Raw genomic sequence first — 19,254 nt, forward strand, 5'->3', positions numbered from 1 at the left:
TGAAGAGGGGTTACTCCATTATGGATTTCAAATGGGAGTTTAATAAATATATGGTGACAAAAAAATTATAGGGTTACAGAGAGCAGGTCGGGGGTTGAATGAATCATTCAAGTACAGACGTGGCACAGGCACAACAGGATAAATGATTTCCTTCTGTGATTCTATTCTATGATTAATAACCATTCTATAATTCCGGTGGTCCAATATTAAATATTCCAACCATGTGCTTCAGGTATTCTGATGCTCCCTTTACTTGGATAAGATAAAATAGCTATGAAGTGTTAATACTTGCAAAGAGGTGATGATGACAACAGAGGGTGCCACAGTAGTGCAGTGGTAGAGTTGCTGCCCTGCAGCGACAGAGACTTGGGTTTGGTCCCAACTACAGGTGCTGTCTGTACCGAGTTTGTATGTTCTCTGTGACCATGTGGGTTTTCTCTGGGTGATCCGGTTTTCTCCCACACTCCAAAGACGTACAGGTTTGTAGGTTAAAGTGAAGATTCAACAGGACAGGCAGCATCTCTGGATTTATCTTCGGTTTAAACCAGCATCTGCAGATCCTTCTTACACAGGTTTGTAGGTTAATTGGCTTCTGTAAATTGTCCCCAGTGTGTAGGAATGTGCTAGTGTATGGGTGATTGCTGGTCGGCGCAGTCTCGGTTGGCCGAAGAGCCTGTTTCCACGCTATATTCCTAAAGTCTAAAGTCTAACTACAAATTAAAAAGGGAAATTTTTTTTTAAATGGTTTATCCATGACACAAATTACATATTTTTGATCTTGATTACTTTCCTCACACTAGGCATTTTGTTAGTAACAGTTGACTGGGTGTTCTGTTCTGGTAGGTTGCACAGGGCCAGAGCACCACAGTCCAATACCGTGTACTGTGGTGGAAGCTGAAAACCACTCTTCAAGGTGTTAATAAAGAGTCATGGAAATAAAAGTAACAATAGTAACAGCCCCAGCAAAGCTGAAGGATTTGGAGCCAATTTAAATTGCCTTGAAGTTGTTTTAACAATTATGTATGTTAAAGCATATGTTTGATTAATATTAAAGTACGACTGATTGGTCGAACTTTGCTCACTGGTTTGAAACTCTCACTGCAGCCACAGGGGTGGAATAATAAAAGGAGATTTTTACTTATTGTACCAAATATATGTAGATCGCATTTAGCTTAAACTATCAATACCTTCCAATGAAAAATCCAATTTTTTGATAAACCTATTCAAACTCATTCATTGGTACTGGCAGAGACCATTTTTAGTACCCCCACCCGGTGCAGTTGATGGTTGGTAATGAGGTGGTAGTGTGCTAATTGTGTAACTGGCTAATAGCCAACTCGACAGAAACCGAAACTTCCACTAATTTTCGGAACCGGATTTTGTCCACATCTACAAGCGTAGCGTACTGTTCTGCTATGAATTGCTCGAATCGCCAATGTTTCTTTCTTCAGGTTCCCCACTAAAAATGAAAGATGTCGACAGTGGGACCAGAATACTCGTCGACAAGATCTCCTACACCGAACTATGGAGTACTTGTCAAAGAACTGCCGTCATTGGTTAGCTGACATGCGAAACACTGCAACCCTGTATATCTCGCACACAAAACAATGTCAATTATGTAAATCTTACCATGAATGACAAAAAAAAATGTGTTATCCTTATTTAAAAAAAGTCACATCATATAACCTGCAAAATACAGACCTTCTCGGCAGGGACATTTTTACAGACTTCCATAAGTCCATTCTGTCCAGGAATCAGAAAATCCACAAAAAAAAAAACTTGATATGATAACCATACTACCACAAATTTAGAATGAATGGCATCAAAAGAACATTGGAGAAGGAACAAAAATTAGAATTGGGACAGAAAGAGGATGAACGGACATCAGAGTTTTAAATTTAACATTCTTATGTAGGGATGTTCATATCTAGCCAGGTGTTCCTACCTAAAGATGGCCTTCTGTTATCCTTTTCTCAAAGTACTCAACAGCTCCACCTCTTGGATTCCATGGAAACCCATGCACATTAGATTAAGAACTGTATATTATTTACTAATGCAGATCCAAAGAACATCAATAGTAGATTATAGAGTTATTGCAAGTCAATAATAGCTCAAATCTTTAGAAGACCTCCCCTATCAAACAGACTTTAAATCCCCATCCGCATGTATCATGTACAAATTAGCCAATTTTATACCTTGTTGACAAATCATGTATATTTTTGTGCTTTGAGTTATGTTAGTAAATTGAATTTGCGTTCAAAAATTTCAAAAGGTGATTAAAAAAATCAGAAAAATGCCAGTCCATAATATGTATTACAATGCCGATGCAATCTATCTATACATAACTAAAACTGTGTTCTTGTGCTCTTCCTGTTTGTGGGTTTTTTTTATTCGCGCAAAAACTGTACGCGATAGCGCTGCAATTTTTCGTCAGCTCACTCACCGCTCTCCTGTGCTGCGAGTGTAACAAGTTTTGTTCCGATCGGTAGTATATTGTAAAAGTTAGCGAGGTTTAAAAATCGTAAAAACCGCGCGTGCGCAGATCGATCTCCTCTCCTGCCAGTCAGCGCCGCGCGAATTGGTCTCTTTTTCTCCTGTCACTCCCCAGGACTGTCCGCCCCTTCCTGCACCATCACGTCTTTACTGGAGCTGAGGGACACTGCGGGTGGCCGGCGGAGGTCTCCAACCGGACACAATTTTCGGAGGGACCGGAAGCGGCCCTGTCCGGAGTCGGAGATGTCACCAAACGGAAAGTGGAGTCTGATCCCAGCAGAGGAGAGCGTGCAGCGCCCGCTGTGGGTCCCAAACGCACCCCCATCGTAATGCCCCGCAGGTCCAACCCCTTCCCCTCTGGTCCCCCTCGCTGGCTCATGCCCCCCTCCCCCGTGATACTCCCCTCTCCCCCATGGCTCTTCCCTGGTCTTTTTTCCGAGCTCTTCACCCCCCGCCGGCGCAGCCGTAGCTACTAGTGCTTCGGGGCCGAGCCGAGGATCCAAGGCCTGGCTCTAAGGGCGCCGACGGCTGATGCTCCTCCGGGGCAAGCAAGAAGGGAGAGAAGCGGCAACCTCGAGATCCTGGGGAGGGAGAGTGGGGGAGGAGAGGAGTAGGGAAGGGAGAGGAGTTATGGAGGGAGTGACTGAGGGTTGGAGACGGAAAAGAAGAGGGAGGAGGTGAGGAGGGAGAGTTGGGGAGGAGGGGGAATAGAGGGAGAGGAGGGGGTAGTGGGGGAGGTAGTGAGTGGGGAATAGAGGGAGGGCAGTGGGGGAGGTGAGGGATAGTGGGGGGGGGATTGGGGAGGTGAGGAATGGGGGGGGTGGGGGATAGAGGGATAGGAGGGGGTAGGGAGGGGTGTTATGGAGGGAGGGAGGGCGTGATGGAGGGAGGGAGGGAGTGACAGAGTAGGGGAAAGGAGTTGTAGAGAGATGTGAGGGGGGATTCGGGAGGGGAGGAGGAGGGGAAAGAAGAGGGAGGGTGAAGAGGAGAGGGAGAGAGTGCTAGGGATGAGGGGAAATGAGCTGGGCCTGTGCAGTTGGGGGCTATGGGTGAGTGGTGGAATATTGCGTTGGGGGACCAAGCCTCCTGTGTGACCCCACTTAGTCTAGTTCAAGATGGAAATTGAAGTTAAAAAAATGCAGTAAACTTTCCAAGTAGGCTATTTATTAGAAGTCTGTTGACTGATGTTGTTTATATAATCACTGCTGCTTCATATTAGATGAGGAGCTCAAAAAGAAATGCTGAGAAAAAAACTCTTAGAATCGCCAATATGTTTTAGCACATTTGGCATACTTCTCCCAAGTATTTAACTGATAATTTATGTTTGATTCCAAATTTGAATGGTTACACAATTCTTCATTTGTCATTGTATTAGGTCGTTGACAAACTAGGTTCTACAGTACAATAGATATACAATGCTATACATATTTAATTGACCAAGGACAAATTATATTGACAATCAGTATATCCAGCCAGCGACAAAAGTCAAGTCCAGTTAATTCTAGAAATTGTTGGGAGTGAAGAGCAAAGCTGGCAGGAGTAGGGAACTCTGGATATCAAGAGATATTGAGGCATTGGTGAGAAGAAAAAAGGCAGCATGGGTCAGGTACAGGAGATGGACGGCTGGACTGGTACAGGCATGGGCGGAAATCGCTTTTAAAACATGGGGAGGACACAATGAGGCCTAACATCTAGGACAGGGGTCGGCAAACTATGGCCCACGGGCCAGATCCGGCCCGTAAGCCGAAATCATCTGGCCCACAGGCGTATTTTTTTTCAATTCGTTTTCGTGACCTGTGCAGCCAGTCCCGGGACACACAGGCGACCTGGGAACTGCAGCCATTCCCGGGGCACGCAGGTGACCTGGACGCTACAGCCAGACCTGCCAGCCGACCTGGACGCTACAGCCAGTCCTGAGGCAGGCGAGCTGACCTCCCCTCCCCCCGGAGATGCAAAAGCATACTTATGAAGGAATTCAAGAGTGCAGGAGATTTCTTTGGCAGCTAGGGTTAAGAAGAATCCAAACATATATTTTATGTATATTAAGGGAAAATGGGTAACTAGAGGGAGAAGTGAGAGAATGGTTGAATTGTGGAAACCAAAGTGGACATCTCTGTATGGAGCCAAATGAATATTTCTCCCATTTTTGCCATGGAGAAAGACATGAAGATGAGAGAAAGTTAATGGGGATGCCTTGTGGTGTGTTGCATTGCAAACTTCAAGAGATGCTGGATGTCCTGAAACATATGAAGGAAGTTAAATCTCCTGGGTCTGATCAGGTGTATCCAAGGACACTGCAAAGCTGGAGAATACATTGCAGGAGCCCTAGATGAGATAGTTGCATCACTGTTAGTGACATGAGAGGTGGTAGACAATGAGAAAGTGGCAAAAGTTGTGTCTGTATTTAAGAAAGGCTGCAAATAAAATCCTGATAACTATAAACCAATGCCTAACATCTGTGCATCTGTGGTAGATTAGTTCGTAGTTGTGGGAGGGATTCTGAGGGATAAGATATGCATGCATTTGGAGAGACAAGGGTTGATTAGTGGAAAAGCTTGGCTTTCTGTGGGAGATCATGTCTCGTGAATTTGATAATTTTTTTAAAGAATAACCAAGAATGGCAATGAGGGCAAGGCAATAGAAGTCGTCCATATGAACTTCATCAAGGCCTTTGATAAGGTTTCACATGATAGGCTGTTTTGGAAGGTTAGATTATATGGGACCCAGGAAGAGCAACCTAATTGGATACATGAGCAAAAATCAGTGCTGGAGAAACTCAGCAAATCAGAACAGCATCTGTAGATACATCACTATGCTGTATTATTAGCTTGATGGTAAGGAAAGTGATATCATACACAGTGAAGATTATCCAAAATTACAGTGAGATCTTGATCAACTGAGTGGATAAATGGCAAATGGGTTTTAATTTCAACAAAGTGTTTAGGATTTCAAATCAGTGTCGTTTGCAGACTTACAAACCATGCCTTATACATTCTCATCCAAATTGTTGATATAGATATATCATTGTTGATATATAATTGTTGATATCCCTCTGCAATTGGATCCTCGACTTCCTCATCCACAGACCAGTCTGTCCGTTTTGGTGGAAATATGTCATCCTCGATAACAATCAGCACGGGAGCACCTCAAGGCTGTGTGCTCATCCCCCTGCTGTACTCACTCTGTACTCTGGACATAGTGCGAACTCCATCATCAAGTTCGCCGACGACACCACGGTTGTGGGACGAATCACAGATGGTGATGAGTCAGAGTACAGAAGTGAGATCAACCGATTGACCAAATGTGCCAGCACAATAACCTGGCTCTCAACACCAGCAAAACCAAGGAACTGATTGTGGACTGGAAGGGGTAGGATAGGGTCCCACAATCCCGTTTATATCATATCATGGTGGAAAGGGTCAAAAACGTCAAATTCCTGGGCGTGCATATTTTCGAATATCTTTCCTGGTCCCAGCATACTGATGCAATTATAAAGAAGGCACATCAGTGCCTCTACTTCCTGAGAAGATTACGGAGATCCGGTATATCAAGGAGGACTCTCTCAAACTTCTACAGGTGCACAGTAGAGAGCATACTGACTGGCTGCATCGTGGCCTGGTACAGCAACTTGAACGTTCAGGAGCGGAAAAGAATGCAGAAAGTTGTGACCACTGCCCAGTCCATCACCGGCTCTGACCTCCCCACCATCGAGGGGATCTATCGCAGTCGCTGCCTCAAAAAGGCTGCCAACATCATCAAAGGCCCACACCATCCTGGTCACATACTCATCTCTCCGTCGCCATCGGGAAGAAGGTACAGGAGCCTGAAATCTGTAACATCCAGGTTCAGGAACAGCTTCTTCCCCACAGCCATCAGGCTATTAAGCACAATATCAAATAAGCTCTGAACAATAACAGTCTATTTGCACTTTATTGTGTATATATGGTCTATAGACACACTGAACATTTATCTCCCGTTCTGTATTATGTTTACATATTCAGTTGTGCTGCAGCAAGTAAGAATGTCATTGTCCTATCACATGACAATAAAACTCTCTTGACTCTTGACTAGATGGCAAACAATGGACCCAGCACCGACCCATGGTACACTCCTAGTTATTGTCCTCCAGTCCGAAAAACAACCCGCCACCGTCACCCTCTGCTTATTACCATCAATTATAGTAAATTATAGGGCACTGGGGAGTATTGTATAAGTGGGACCAGGGAGTACAAGTACATAGATTGCTGAAGGTGGCACCACAGGTAGACAGGGTGGCGATGTCTTTTGGGACGCGGGCCACCATTGAGCATAGGTTGCGATGTTATGTTAATTGTATAAGACGTTGGTGAGGCTGCACTTTGGAGTTCAATTTTGGTCACCCTGCTGTAGGAAAGATGCCACTAAGCTGGAAAGATGAGGATGTTGCCAGGACTCGAAGGGACTGAATTACAGGGAGAGGTCAAGCAGGTTAAGTGTTTATTATTTTGAGCATCAGAGAATGAGAGATGATCTTATAGTGATGTATAAAATAATGAGGGGACAAGATAGTGAATGCTTGCAATCTTTTGTCCAGGATCAGAGAATCAAAAACTAGAAAGCACAAGGGAAAGATTTTATTGAAGAAGGGTCAACTTTTTCCCCACACAGGTGATGGTACATAAGGTGAATGAACTGCCAGAAGTAGTTAAGTTATAATAACATTGAAAATAAATGTGGACAGGTACATGGATAAGTAAAGGTTGAGATGAGCTAAACAAGGGCAAATAAGTGTAGTTTAGATGGACATTTGTCAGCATGGATGAATTCGACCAAATGGCCAGTTTCAATGCTGTATGACCCTGTACACAAATAAAATTTATTTTTGTATCTAATCTTCAATTGCAGGGGTAACTTGGAACATGACTCCATGATGAGACTGAAAATAACTTCCCACCCTTCCAAAGAATTCAGACATTTGTTCCCCCAAATCACTTTATTGAATACCCATGATTTCAATGGATTACATAGGATAAGGCATAGAAAGAGGCCATCTGTCTGTCGGTATGCTCCAATCAAGCCTGGTTTCCATCTTTCCTCTTTCTAATCTGTCAGCATTATTTTCTCTTGTCTTTTCCCTCATGTTGTCCAGCCTCACCTTAATGTTTTACATCATATACTTTTACCAGAATTCATGCATCCAGTTAAAAATTCTCACTCCACCCGAATGAAGAACTTTATTCTGCACTCCGGGTTGCATTTCTCCTCGCAGCTCACACTGCCACCCAGCTTTGTGTCATCCGCAAACTTGGAGGTGTTACATTTAATTATTTTGTCTAAATCGTTAATATATATTGTAAATAACTGTGGTCCCAGCACTGAGCCTTAAGGCACCCCATTAGTCACTGCCTGCCATTCTGAAAAGGACCTGTTAATTCCTACTCTTTGCTTCCTGTTTGCCAACCAGTTCTATATCCATGTCAATACCCTACCCCCAATTCCAGAGGATTAGTCAAGCATGATTTCCCCTTCATATATCCATGCTGACTTTGACCAATCCTGTCATTGCCTTCCAAATGTGCTGCTATTACATCTTTAATAATCGACTTAAGCATCTTACCCACTACCAATGTCAGGCTATCTGGTCTATAATACTTCTCTATACTTCTCTCTCCCTCCTTTCTTGAAATGGGGGGTTACATTCGCTACCCTCCAGTCCACAGGAACTGATCCAGAGTCTATAGAACATTGGAAAATGACCACCAATGCATCCACGATTTCTAGGGCTTCCTCCTTGAGCACCCTGCGATGTCGACCATCAGGCTCTGGGGATTTATTTGCCTTCAGTCCCAACAGTTTACCTAACACCATTTCCTGACAAATGTGAATTTCCTTCAGTTCCTCCCTCATGCTAGATCCAGTCCCCTAGTATTTCTCTATTCTCTATTCTATAGTAATGTTTCTTTATTCTTTCATTTTGTAAAAATCATTGTTATTTTTCTCAACACCAATATTAAACTGGCCAGTCCAAGTGTTACATTACCGAACCTGTCAACTCTGACACAGCATCCTTTTTCAAAGGATTATTAAATGTGTATAATAATGCTTTGCTATTTCTTCCACGTCCCCTTTAAATGCAAGGAAGCAATTCATTCAGCCCAAAAATTCTATCCAACTTGAATTTGATTTACTTCATATACTCTTTTATTTAATAATCCCATTCCTCTTTTGAATGCATTTATCTCAATCCTCATCTTATCATCCAAATGTCCACCTGTTCCATCTTCCTCAAATGCCAATGTGAAATCATGCTTTAATATTCCTGCTACTTCCATGCCATTACTCATGGGGCTCTCTTCTATCCCTCAATCGCCCTATTCCTTAGTCCAATGTTGTTTTGATGTGTCTGCAATATATTTTATTTATTTTTCCCCAAATTATGTATAATTTAATGCTGCCTTTCCCCCTATGATTGTTTTGAACAAAAACCTAATCCCTTGGTATTCTCTTTCTCATGATGGTCTTTGTATTTAATATATGGCTTTTCCCCTATCCTTGCTTATATCTTTATTCATCCATAGTGTTTGATTTGTTCTTACGGTAAGAGATACATTTAATGCAGGCTGCAGAACCATTTAGAGTGTTTCCCATTGTTTTTCATAAGTATGGTTAAACAGGTCATCCACACGTTCTATTCTCAGACACTCCTTCAAAAATCAACTTCTCAGATCAATTAACCAGATTTTTCTTGAACTCTTTTCAATTAACCAGGTTTCTACCATTGTTATCTTAGAGCACACAACATTATGACATGATTGCCAGGATGTTCCTTGAATTTTTCTTTCCTTCACTGTTCTGGTCCTTTTTCTTTACATGTGAATTAAACACAAATCCTTGTAAAAATTCCATTGCCTCATTCATTTGACTGACCTGTTCAATCTTTCAGAGTCATTACAATTCCCACATGACCAGAATGCTATGCTTTTTCCATTCATTTCCCTAATTTGTCTACATTTCTTTTACCTCTGCCTCTTCCATTACGATACGGTTGAAAGATGACATCTATTAATGCCATTTATTCATTATTACTTTTTTTATATCAATTCAAAAGCTTTCTGTTTTATTTTCTTTATAGCAGTGTTTCTCACTAGTACTGTATTATCCCAATTTCCTAAATTGTACATATTATTATTTTTTTTAATTGTCTTAAATCTTTTATACTCTGCAATGTTTAATTTATCGAGTCTTGATTTGTCTGTAGCCACATCTTGGTAATCCCTTCTATGTCTATGCCCTTCCCTCGCTTTATTTTGAACATTTTAGTCATACAGGCTTTTTCAGACACAACAGGTTTTTACCTCCAAATACTTTGCTGCTGATTTCGGCTCCCAAGCAAGATTTGGCTAATTTGGCTGTTGAAGCAAGAGAAAGATTGCTTAGTTATGTAATTCACATAAACAAGATAAAATTACACTTTTAAAGAGTCTTGAATGATAGTAGCTGATGTTAAATGTAACCAATCACATTCACTTGCATACAATTTCAATCTGTATGAAATAAACACCAACATTTCTAGGGTTGCACTGCATGAATAGTTTTTTAAAGTATGAAATTCAAGTAAGAACTTACCACAATTGTTGATGTATGATGGTTCTTATTCCATCTTCTGAATTGCTGAACCATCCTCAATTCAGCCCCAGCTCATTTGAAATTGTCTTTTTTGACAAACACTAGGTTTTTAAAATTGCAAATTTTATTAAACTGAACTTTAATTGTTGTCCACCCATGTTTGCAGTCTTTTGGTGTTCTATTAATTTCAGAGATTTGAACTTATTTGGACATGTAGGTATCCAGTATCTCTCCATGAGGCCTTAAGAAATAATTCATCAAAACCTTCAACTAACCTTCATATGTCTGTTAGGCCTGTTTCATGATATCTGTAGTAGTATGCTAGTTTGACATGTTTCAGGATAAATAACATTCAGATAATCCAAAATCTGGCTCAATCATGATTTGACCGAATCTTTAGTCGAGAACGAGCTAAGTATCCAGAGTGCAAGTGGGGTGCGCATCCAAAGTTATGGGTTTAGAGTGCAGTATTGGCCAGTTGTGTGGACATAGGCCGGGTTCAGTATGCCAGGAACATGGGTAGGTTTGTAGATGGATCAAGACAGATCTGCCATGTCAAAACTGCAGGTCATGCGTTGGCAACAACAGCAGTGAAATACACCAATATAATTCAATGAGCGGGGAAAAGCATGCTGGGAACACCAATAAATGTAACCAAAGAAAAAGGGCAATCCAGTGAAACTGCAGCAAGATTTAAGACAAACAGGAAAAATGCAACGCCATGCAACAGACAATCATCACAACACCAACAAATTAGATCAAAGCCGTTTCATTCTGTCACACATATCATGAATGGTGGCAACAGTGAGAGGTAAAAGACTAAGGAGTCTCTAAGAATATCCCTATCTTTATAGTTAGGCCCAGCATGCGAGTGCTAATACAAGGTAGAAGAACATAACAAAGTTCAGCCAAAGTGGTCCATAGGAAATTTCATTACCACTTTCTCCCAAGATCCATCATTAACCAAATTGATTCATTCAATGTGCAATCAAGAAATGGCCAAGAATATTGAACATTGCAAAGGTTATGGGACCATACAACATCCCATCTCTGGTATTAGAAGACTAACTCTAGATATAGCACCTCAAACCAAAGTATCGTATCCCAGTATCGTAACTAAATTGGCATGCACCTGACATTATGAAAATTTGGCCAGGTATATGCCATTCTCAAAACTAGGACAAACCCAATTAAATGACCAGAAACCACCCATAGTGAGAAAAAACAGCTAACACCCGTAAGAGAAGTAGCTAGTTCTGGTTTAAGAGTAGAGAACTGTGTAAATAACTGTGTAAATGTGGGGAAAAGGGGGTTAGAAATCATCCTATTATGCTGCATCACAGCTTGATAAGGCAATTACTCTGCCATAGACTGCAAGAAATTGTAGAGAGTTGTGCATGCAGCCCAGTGCATTACTCAAACCAGCCTCCCCCAACATTGACTCCATCTACACTTTACAATGCCTGGGGAAAGTAACCAACATAATCAAGGACTACTCATTACCGTCATTCTCTCTTCTCCCCTCTCCGACTGGGCAGGACACACAAATGCTTTGAAAGCAGATGCAAGAACAGTTTTTTGCCATTGTTACCAGACCCTTAAATGGGCCTCTCCTATGCTTAGACATATTCCCGATTGCCCAAATCTACCTCTTTGCGGCACTTGCACTTGTATTTAATTGGCATCTACTCTGTCCCAGTAACACTAAGTTTTCTCTTTTGCATTACTTTGGTATACTCATGTACGATTTGCCTGCATGATACACAATGTAAAGATTTTAACTATATGTCAATACACATGCTGATAATAAATCAATACCAATGCATAGATTCTATTTCTCTCCCCACGCTCGCTACTTGATATGTTGACTATTTCCAGCATTTTCTATTTTTACTTTAAGTTTCCAACATCTGCAGTTTTATTCTTTTTTAAATTGTTAAAAGATTGGCTGCATGTTACCAACCTAGAGAAGAATAATTAGAAAATGAATACATATTTATATCATAATTTTGACAGCAAGATTCTTGACAATGTCAGTTATACTGCAACATACTTTGCTGATGCTAATGGTACAAGTCAGGTAAATATTGTTAAGCGAGTCAGAGTGCCAGCACAATATCTTCAATTTCATCGTTCCAGCTGTAACCAAAATTCCCCGAAACCCATTACAAATCTAACACTTTCAAAATAAATCTGACAATTAAAAATCTTGCATAATTCCATTTACTTCAGACCTACCAGAAGTTTTTATTTATATACAATTGCCTAGGATTTATAATACAAAAATCACAGGACTTCTATCCCTGTGTTTTACAAACCCAAGAACTATGTCTCATTTATTAAGAGACTTATCAGTCAATGTAATAGTAGACACATGAATTGATATTTACAGGTCAAAACAGCAGTCTCTAAGACCACGAGTTCAATCAATATACGCCAATTTCAATAAAGCACATAACTTGCAAGCAAGATTAAGAAACCACTGTAGAATGACCAACATTAAATCATTGACATCTGCTATTCTATCAGAAAAGTTAATAGACATTAAAACTTCAATACAATAAAGTTAGTAAAACAGCAGAAAGATTGCAAAAAAAATGATTGTCCCAAGTTTAAGTACAGAGCGGTGGTTTATCCCGTGCAATTATGCGTTCACATACAAACAAAAATTGCACTGACTATATTGGTCTGAAGAAGGGTCTCGACCCAAAACGCCACCTATTCCTTCGCTCCATAGATGCTGCCTCACCCGCTGAGTTTCTCCAGCATTTTTGTCTACCTTTGATTTTTCCAGCATCTGCAGTTCTTTCTTAAACATTTCGTCTACTCCACTATGAAATCTCTTCAAGGTATGTCTACTTTGAGGAAGTTCTCCTCCTGAGTCTGAAGAAGGGTCTCGACCAGAAACGTCGCCTATTCCTTCGCTCCATAGATGCTGCCTCACCCGCTGAATTTCTCCAGCATTTTTGTCTACCTCTGACTATATTAAAGGAGCTTTCCTATGTTATGTAGATACACACAAAAAGCTGGAGTAACTCAGCGGGACAGGCAGCATCTCTGGAGAGAAGAAATGGGTGAAGTCTCGGGTCAAGACCCTTCTTCAAACTACTATGTGTGTAGTTTGTCTACTATGTCGTAAATAATAAATTTCACCTTATCAACATTCAGTAACACCAGAGGAGTACATGCAAGACACAGAGATTCATTCTAGAGTACAGGGTTCTCCAATGCCCAAAGGCAAATTAGATAATCTTCAATAGCTTTTTTGTAGCTAATTCTACAGCCAATCTCCTCAGTAACATTATCCAGAACTTCCATGTGTGTTTTTAATATCACATTTGTAAAAGTTATTTTAGGTTACACACTTACCATGTTGTTTAAAGAAAATAGAACAAAAAAATTTCTGACGCTCCTTGCCATTATCTACCATATATCTTAAATATAAATGCAGACTTTTGGTATGATTGCAGCATTTTCCAATTTCTTAAATAGCAGGACAACTCAAAACATTAACTTGCTGATTTCTGCATATTTCCACAACGAAAGAGTGCATGCAAAAGGTGCTTATTAATTTACTTTTTAATCTTAAGCGATGATAACTTCATAATATTCTCACTTCAAAATGTAAGGCAATGTTCTATTCCAAGAATCAAGAGTGTTTATTTGTCATATGAACCGGAACAATAAAATTCTTACCTGTGGCAGCTTTCCTGGCACATTAGACACAACGTTGGTGAGTAAGTTTGCAGGCAACACCAAACTTGGAGGAGATGCGGACAGCGAGGAAGGCCGTCAAAGGATACAGGGGGATGTAAATTACTTACGGATATGGGTGGAGAAATGGCAGTTGTAGTGTAATCTGAGCATTGTGAAGTTAGTATTTTGGGAGGATGAATGCAGCGGAAGAGTTAATGGCGAGGCCCTTAACAACATTGATGTACAGAGAGATCCTGGGAACCAAGTCCATAACCCTAATAATGTTTGATTAATCCCTTCCTTTCCGTATGTTAATCCTGTCCCTCATCATGGAAAAAAAAAAGATTTTTTCCAATCGTTCTCCTACCAAATGCAACCAGAGCAGCCATGTGGATGATTCCCCCTCAAGATCCCCACCATCACAGAATCATGTGTTTAGAAAATGTAATTCATATGGGCATCAAGAAACAGCTGAGGGCATTGAACACAGCAAAACCCATGGAGCCAGACAATATAGCCCAGAATTAGTCATGCCTCTAGTCAACATCTTCCAATACACTTACAACACTTGCAACAACTTGGCAATGTGAAAAATGGCCCATTAACTTCTGTTCACAAAATGTAGCTAATTGCAATGCAATCAGTCTAGTTTTAACCAGCTAATTTATGGAGGGCGTCACCCACAATGATATCAAGCGGCACTTACTTAATCATAAACTGTTCACCGATGCCTAGCTTGGTTTTTGCTAGGTAAAACTGAAGTCAATGAGCAACAAAGACAAATCACTCTCATAGAAGGATGAGAAGGGATCTTATAGAAACATATAAAATTATTAGAGGATTGGTAAATGCAGGAAAAATGTTCCCAATGTTGGGGGAAGTCCAGAACCAGGGGTCACAGTTTAAGAATAAGGGGTAGGCCATTTATGGCTGAGATGAGGATAAACATTTTCACCCAGAGAGTTGTGAATCTGTGGAATTCTCTGCCACAGAAGGCAGTGGAGGCCAATTCACTGGATGTTTTCAAGAGAGAGTTAAATTTAGCTCTTAGAGCTAAGGGAATCAAGGGATATGGGGAAAATGCCGGAATGGGGTACTGATTTTGGATCATCAGCCATGATCATAGGGCCGAATGGCATACTCCTGCACCTATTTTCTATGTTTCTATATGAAGTCGTACTTCATAGAAAATAATACTGCTATTGTTTTTGGAAGGTCAACCATCCCAACCTCAGAACAACACTGCAGGAGCTGCTCAGGGCAGTGCTCTGGGCCCAATCATCTGCAGGTGCTTTACCAATGAGCTTCGACCAAAAGGTTGGCATTCATGATGATTGAACAATGTGAAGTTCCATTAACAACATTTCAAGAAACATTCATACCACCAAAAGGCAAATTATCTTTAACAAGAGAAACCAACCAATTACACTTGACACTCAATTACATTAGCCGACTCACCACAATGAACATTCTAGAGGTGACCATTGATAAGCTCAGCTACATAAACTGGGCTCATCTCCTGATACCCCAAAGTAATTCCACCAACTACATGGCACACATCAGGAATGTGATGGCATACTTTTCACTTGCCTCCAAAACCTCCAAGAAACTACACACCATCTAGGTAGGACAAAGTAACATACTTGATCGTAAATGAACGTACATTCATCACTCCAAATATCCATTCCTTCACTGACAGTGACTACAGTTCAGGTCTGAAGGGTCTCAACCCAAAACATCACCTATTTCTTTCCTCCATGGATGTCAAGTCAAGTTTACCCGCCAAGTTACTCCAGCTTTTTGTGTCTCTCTCCAGTACCGTAAATATTGATAAAGAGTTGCAATGAAAGGCTATTCAACCACAAGGGAGGCAGATGTTTCAGCAGAATGATAGGTTTAGAAAAGACAGAGCAAAGGAAATTGATTAATGTTGCTTGCACTATAAACTAATATTGTTGAACCCTCTGTGAGTTCTGGTGGTTAAAGATGGACATATCGCCATCCCCCTCTTTCTAGCTTCTGAAAGGACCATACCAGTGCAAACTTACCATATTCAACTGTTAATTTTACAGGCAGCTCAGTTGTACAGCTGTTAAAGATACAGCCACACTTATTACAGGGGTGGAAATCCCGGGGGGGACAGGTGGGACACGTCCCCCCCCCCCCCCGTTTTGAGAGGTGGGGGACAGTCTCTCCCCCCCCCCCATTTTTTGTAATTCGTATTTTAAAACCCGGTGAAATCTCCGCTTTCCGCGAGACAGTGGGGGTGGGACTGCTGATCGAGGGCGCCGATTGGACGAGAGAGACGTAGGTCAGCAGGCAATGGGGGCGGGACATGATAATTCAGCGCGGTGATTGGAGGAGGGAGAATGCCTAAACACTCTCGGCACAGACCTGCGCCTCATCCGCAGCCAGGATCAATCCCAGCTCTCCGGCGTGTCCCGCCCCCACTCGAGTGCTCCCCCCCCACCCCCGGTGGTGGCCAGAGACGTCGGGAGTCAGACGGGAGCTGTACCCCCAGGCCCAAAGCCAGCGCAGAGAAGCAGCGCTAAACCCAGCTCAACTCTGCCTGTCCCGCCAGGTCAACCTACAGCCCTGCCTGGACTTGCGGGAAATATGGCCCAGGTGTACAGCCAGCGCGGAGAAGCAGCGCTGGTGCCCCTTCAGTCCAGGCAGGGCTGTAGGTTAACCCGGCAAGCCGGGCAGAGTTGAGCTGCATTTAGCGCTGGATTGAGCCTCCGAAGCCGCGCGCGTGCGTGTGTGCGTGTATGCGCGTGTGTGTGTGCGCGTGTGTGTGTGCACGCGCGCGGCCGCCAAAAAATTGTGTGTCCCCCTGTCCCCCCCCATATTTTGATAGCGATTTCCGTGCCTGTATGCCAGAGACACCAGTTCAATCTGACTAGGGGTGCTCTCTGTATGGAGTCCTTCTCCCTTTGAGTGTCCCAAACACCTGCTGATTGGTAGGTTGATTGGCCGTTCTAAATTGCTACTTGTGTGTTGGGGAATGCTAGAATCTGGAAGAAATTGAAATGGATGTGTGGAGAATAAATTTGATTAATCTAGAATTAGTGTGAATGGGTAATGATAGTCAGTGTGGGCTCTGCAATTCTAAATTAGTTTACAATTTAACTTCAAACTGTGCTCTAGGGTTGCACCCAAGTTAAAAAGAAACTAAACATCTCATTGTACACTGTACCTTAACAGCAAAGGACATATTCATTCATCCTGAGCTGAAAGAATCCAACACCAGATTGCAGGTAACATTGTAACCAAACAGCTGAAGTACTTTGTAGTTGAAAATTAACATACTATGCAGTCTGTACAAATTATCACACTTTTTATCGAAGTAACAAATACTACTTTTGAAAAATCCAGAAGATAAATTGACAAACTGGCAAGAAACTTCTGTATTGACCAACTGGAAAGAAGCTTCAGTCCACAAGAAATGGCACTCTTACACCACCACAAAGATAATTGTTCAAGAACTTTCAAAGGAAGCCCAGGAATAAACATTTTCAAAATCTTTATTCATCCTGTAAAGATATTCATCAGGTCATCAAAGAACGCAGAAGGATTAATTAGTCTTTCTTTACAAAACGCATTGATCACATCACTGTCTACACCTAGTTCATCATCGTTTTACAGATACCCATGGCAAAGTGTCTGAATAACCTTTTGATGTTGAAGTGACATTAAGGCAAGAAGCAGATTAAAAATAAGATGCATGCTCAAACTTTAAAATATATCAAACAAATTTCAGATAAGAATGGTACATTCTTAAATATACCAGCAAAATTAACAACTATTTTTGCATTAAACAAATCCATTTGAATAACATGAAAACACTTATTTTGTCATAGTTCTAAAAATAAGACGTAACGGAAATCTCAATTTATCAAAACAATACTGCAGTCGCTACTAAATACAACCATTTAAAGAAGCGAGAAAATCTAACCTGGTGTTTTATAATATATATGTGCAATAATCACACTAGCAATTTACGAGGAAAGGGAACGTTAACAAACTGGACGTTTAACACATTTTCTGAGTATACCCATTGCCCTGGCCCCTTCCTAAAAAGCATCATCTTACTTCCACTCCTACTATTGCCCTGCATCAAGTGAGAAAGGTATCACGCTTTGAGATACTGTACAGAGAATAGGCAGAGACAGTTTTCCCCCCCACTATAGCGTATTTTTCACTTCCGCGCCCTGAGGCCACCCAGAGACAATGTTCCCTCCCTGCGCTACCCGCTGACAGCTGCAGCTTTTGTCGGTACATGTAACCAGGCATGAAGTGTCACTGGAGTGAGCTCAGCCTCCCGGGAGCAAGTCCATCACAGGCCAGGCCAGGCCTCGGCCGCTCCGCTCTGACAGCTCAAGTGCAGGATGCAGTGCCAACCAGCGTCGCTTTCCCACCTACCTATGTGGATGTCTTCGATGTGCTCGATGAGCTCTGCCAAGGTGTTGAAGGCGAGGCCGCATCCGCCGAAATTGCAGATGTTGGAGAAGAAGGAGGCGGCGGCTAACGCTGTCATGATATGGCGCGCCTGGGCGCTGCGGCCCCCGCTCACGCCGACCGCCGCTCTGCTCCGCGGCTGCCAGGCCGCCGGCCCGGGCGGGTTCGCGCGAACGCCAGCGAGTGAGTGAGTGAGCGAGCGCGCGCACTGAATCACTCTCTCCCCCAACCCCCTCGCGTGCACGCACGCGCGCCCGCCCCTCACTCCCGCACCTTCATGGTCACCTCGCGCCGGTACCACCAACTAAAGATACTGCCACCAACTGCCGCTCGCAGCTCACGTGACAAAAAATAAGCACGTGCGCTGGCTATAGAGGAGAGGGGGTCGTCGAGAGCGCCGGCAAAGATACTCTGCTCTAGTATCTTTGAGCGCCAGTGACCCCAGGGGTGATGATGCAGCGGGAACCCTGCTGCACAGCGAGCAGCACACTGGAAAGACAGGAGAGGAGGTATCTTGTGACCAACGACACTTGGAAACACAAGGAACTGCAGATGCTGGAATCTTGAGTAAAACACAAAGCGTTGGAGTAACATGCGAGTTAGGTAGATTTTTTTAATTTCCATTACACAATAGAAGCTCACCCAATGGATCATTTTAAAAAAATCAGATATTCACATTATTCTTCAAGACATTGAGGAGCTAATAACTTCTGGTCAGATGGGAAGAGACTGGCAATTCTCTGACTGCATGACTGGGTGGAATTGAGTCGACCCATCTGAAGTATAGTCCCTGTACAGTTGGATCCCAGAGAAGAAACATTGAAGGGGGATACTTAGTATCATACTATGGTCATTTATGCAATACTGAGCTTCAAGTCTTGGAGCAGAATTAACATAATTAGTACATATGTAATAACAAAAAGCTGCAGATGCTGGTTTATACCAAAGAAAGACACAAAATACTGGAGTAACTCAGCCTGTCAGGCAGCATCTCTGGAGAAC

General features: G+C 42.2%; 1 protein-coding gene across 2 annotated transcripts in view; it reads right to left on the reverse strand.

The window, feature by feature from the left end:
- LOC116975163 (juxtaposed with another zinc finger protein 1-like) overlaps positions 1-18,583 on the reverse strand; it is an 86,948-nt gene extending 68,365 nt beyond the window's left edge. The window contains exons 1-2 of one of the 2 annotated variants that reach the window (XM_033023905.1): positions 18,217-18,583; positions 9,828-9,881 (exon numbers count right to left, since the gene is read on the reverse strand). In XM_033023905.1, the coding sequence (XP_032879796.1) occupies positions 9,828-9,881; positions 18,217-18,331 (169 nt within the window). In that variant the 5' untranslated portion in view covers positions 18,332-18,583. The remainder of the gene's footprint in view (positions 1-9,827; positions 9,882-18,216) is intronic. The other variant, XM_033023906.1, reaches the window with a different exon arrangement.
- Between the last annotated feature and the right edge of the window lie 671 nt (positions 18,584-19,254).

Source organism: Amblyraja radiata, chromosome 7, assembly GCF_010909765.2.
Source record: "Amblyraja radiata isolate CabotCenter1 chromosome 7, sAmbRad1.1.pri, whole genome shotgun sequence".
Classification (NCBI taxonomy): Eukaryota; Metazoa; Chordata; class Chondrichthyes; order Rajiformes; family Rajidae; genus Amblyraja; species Amblyraja radiata.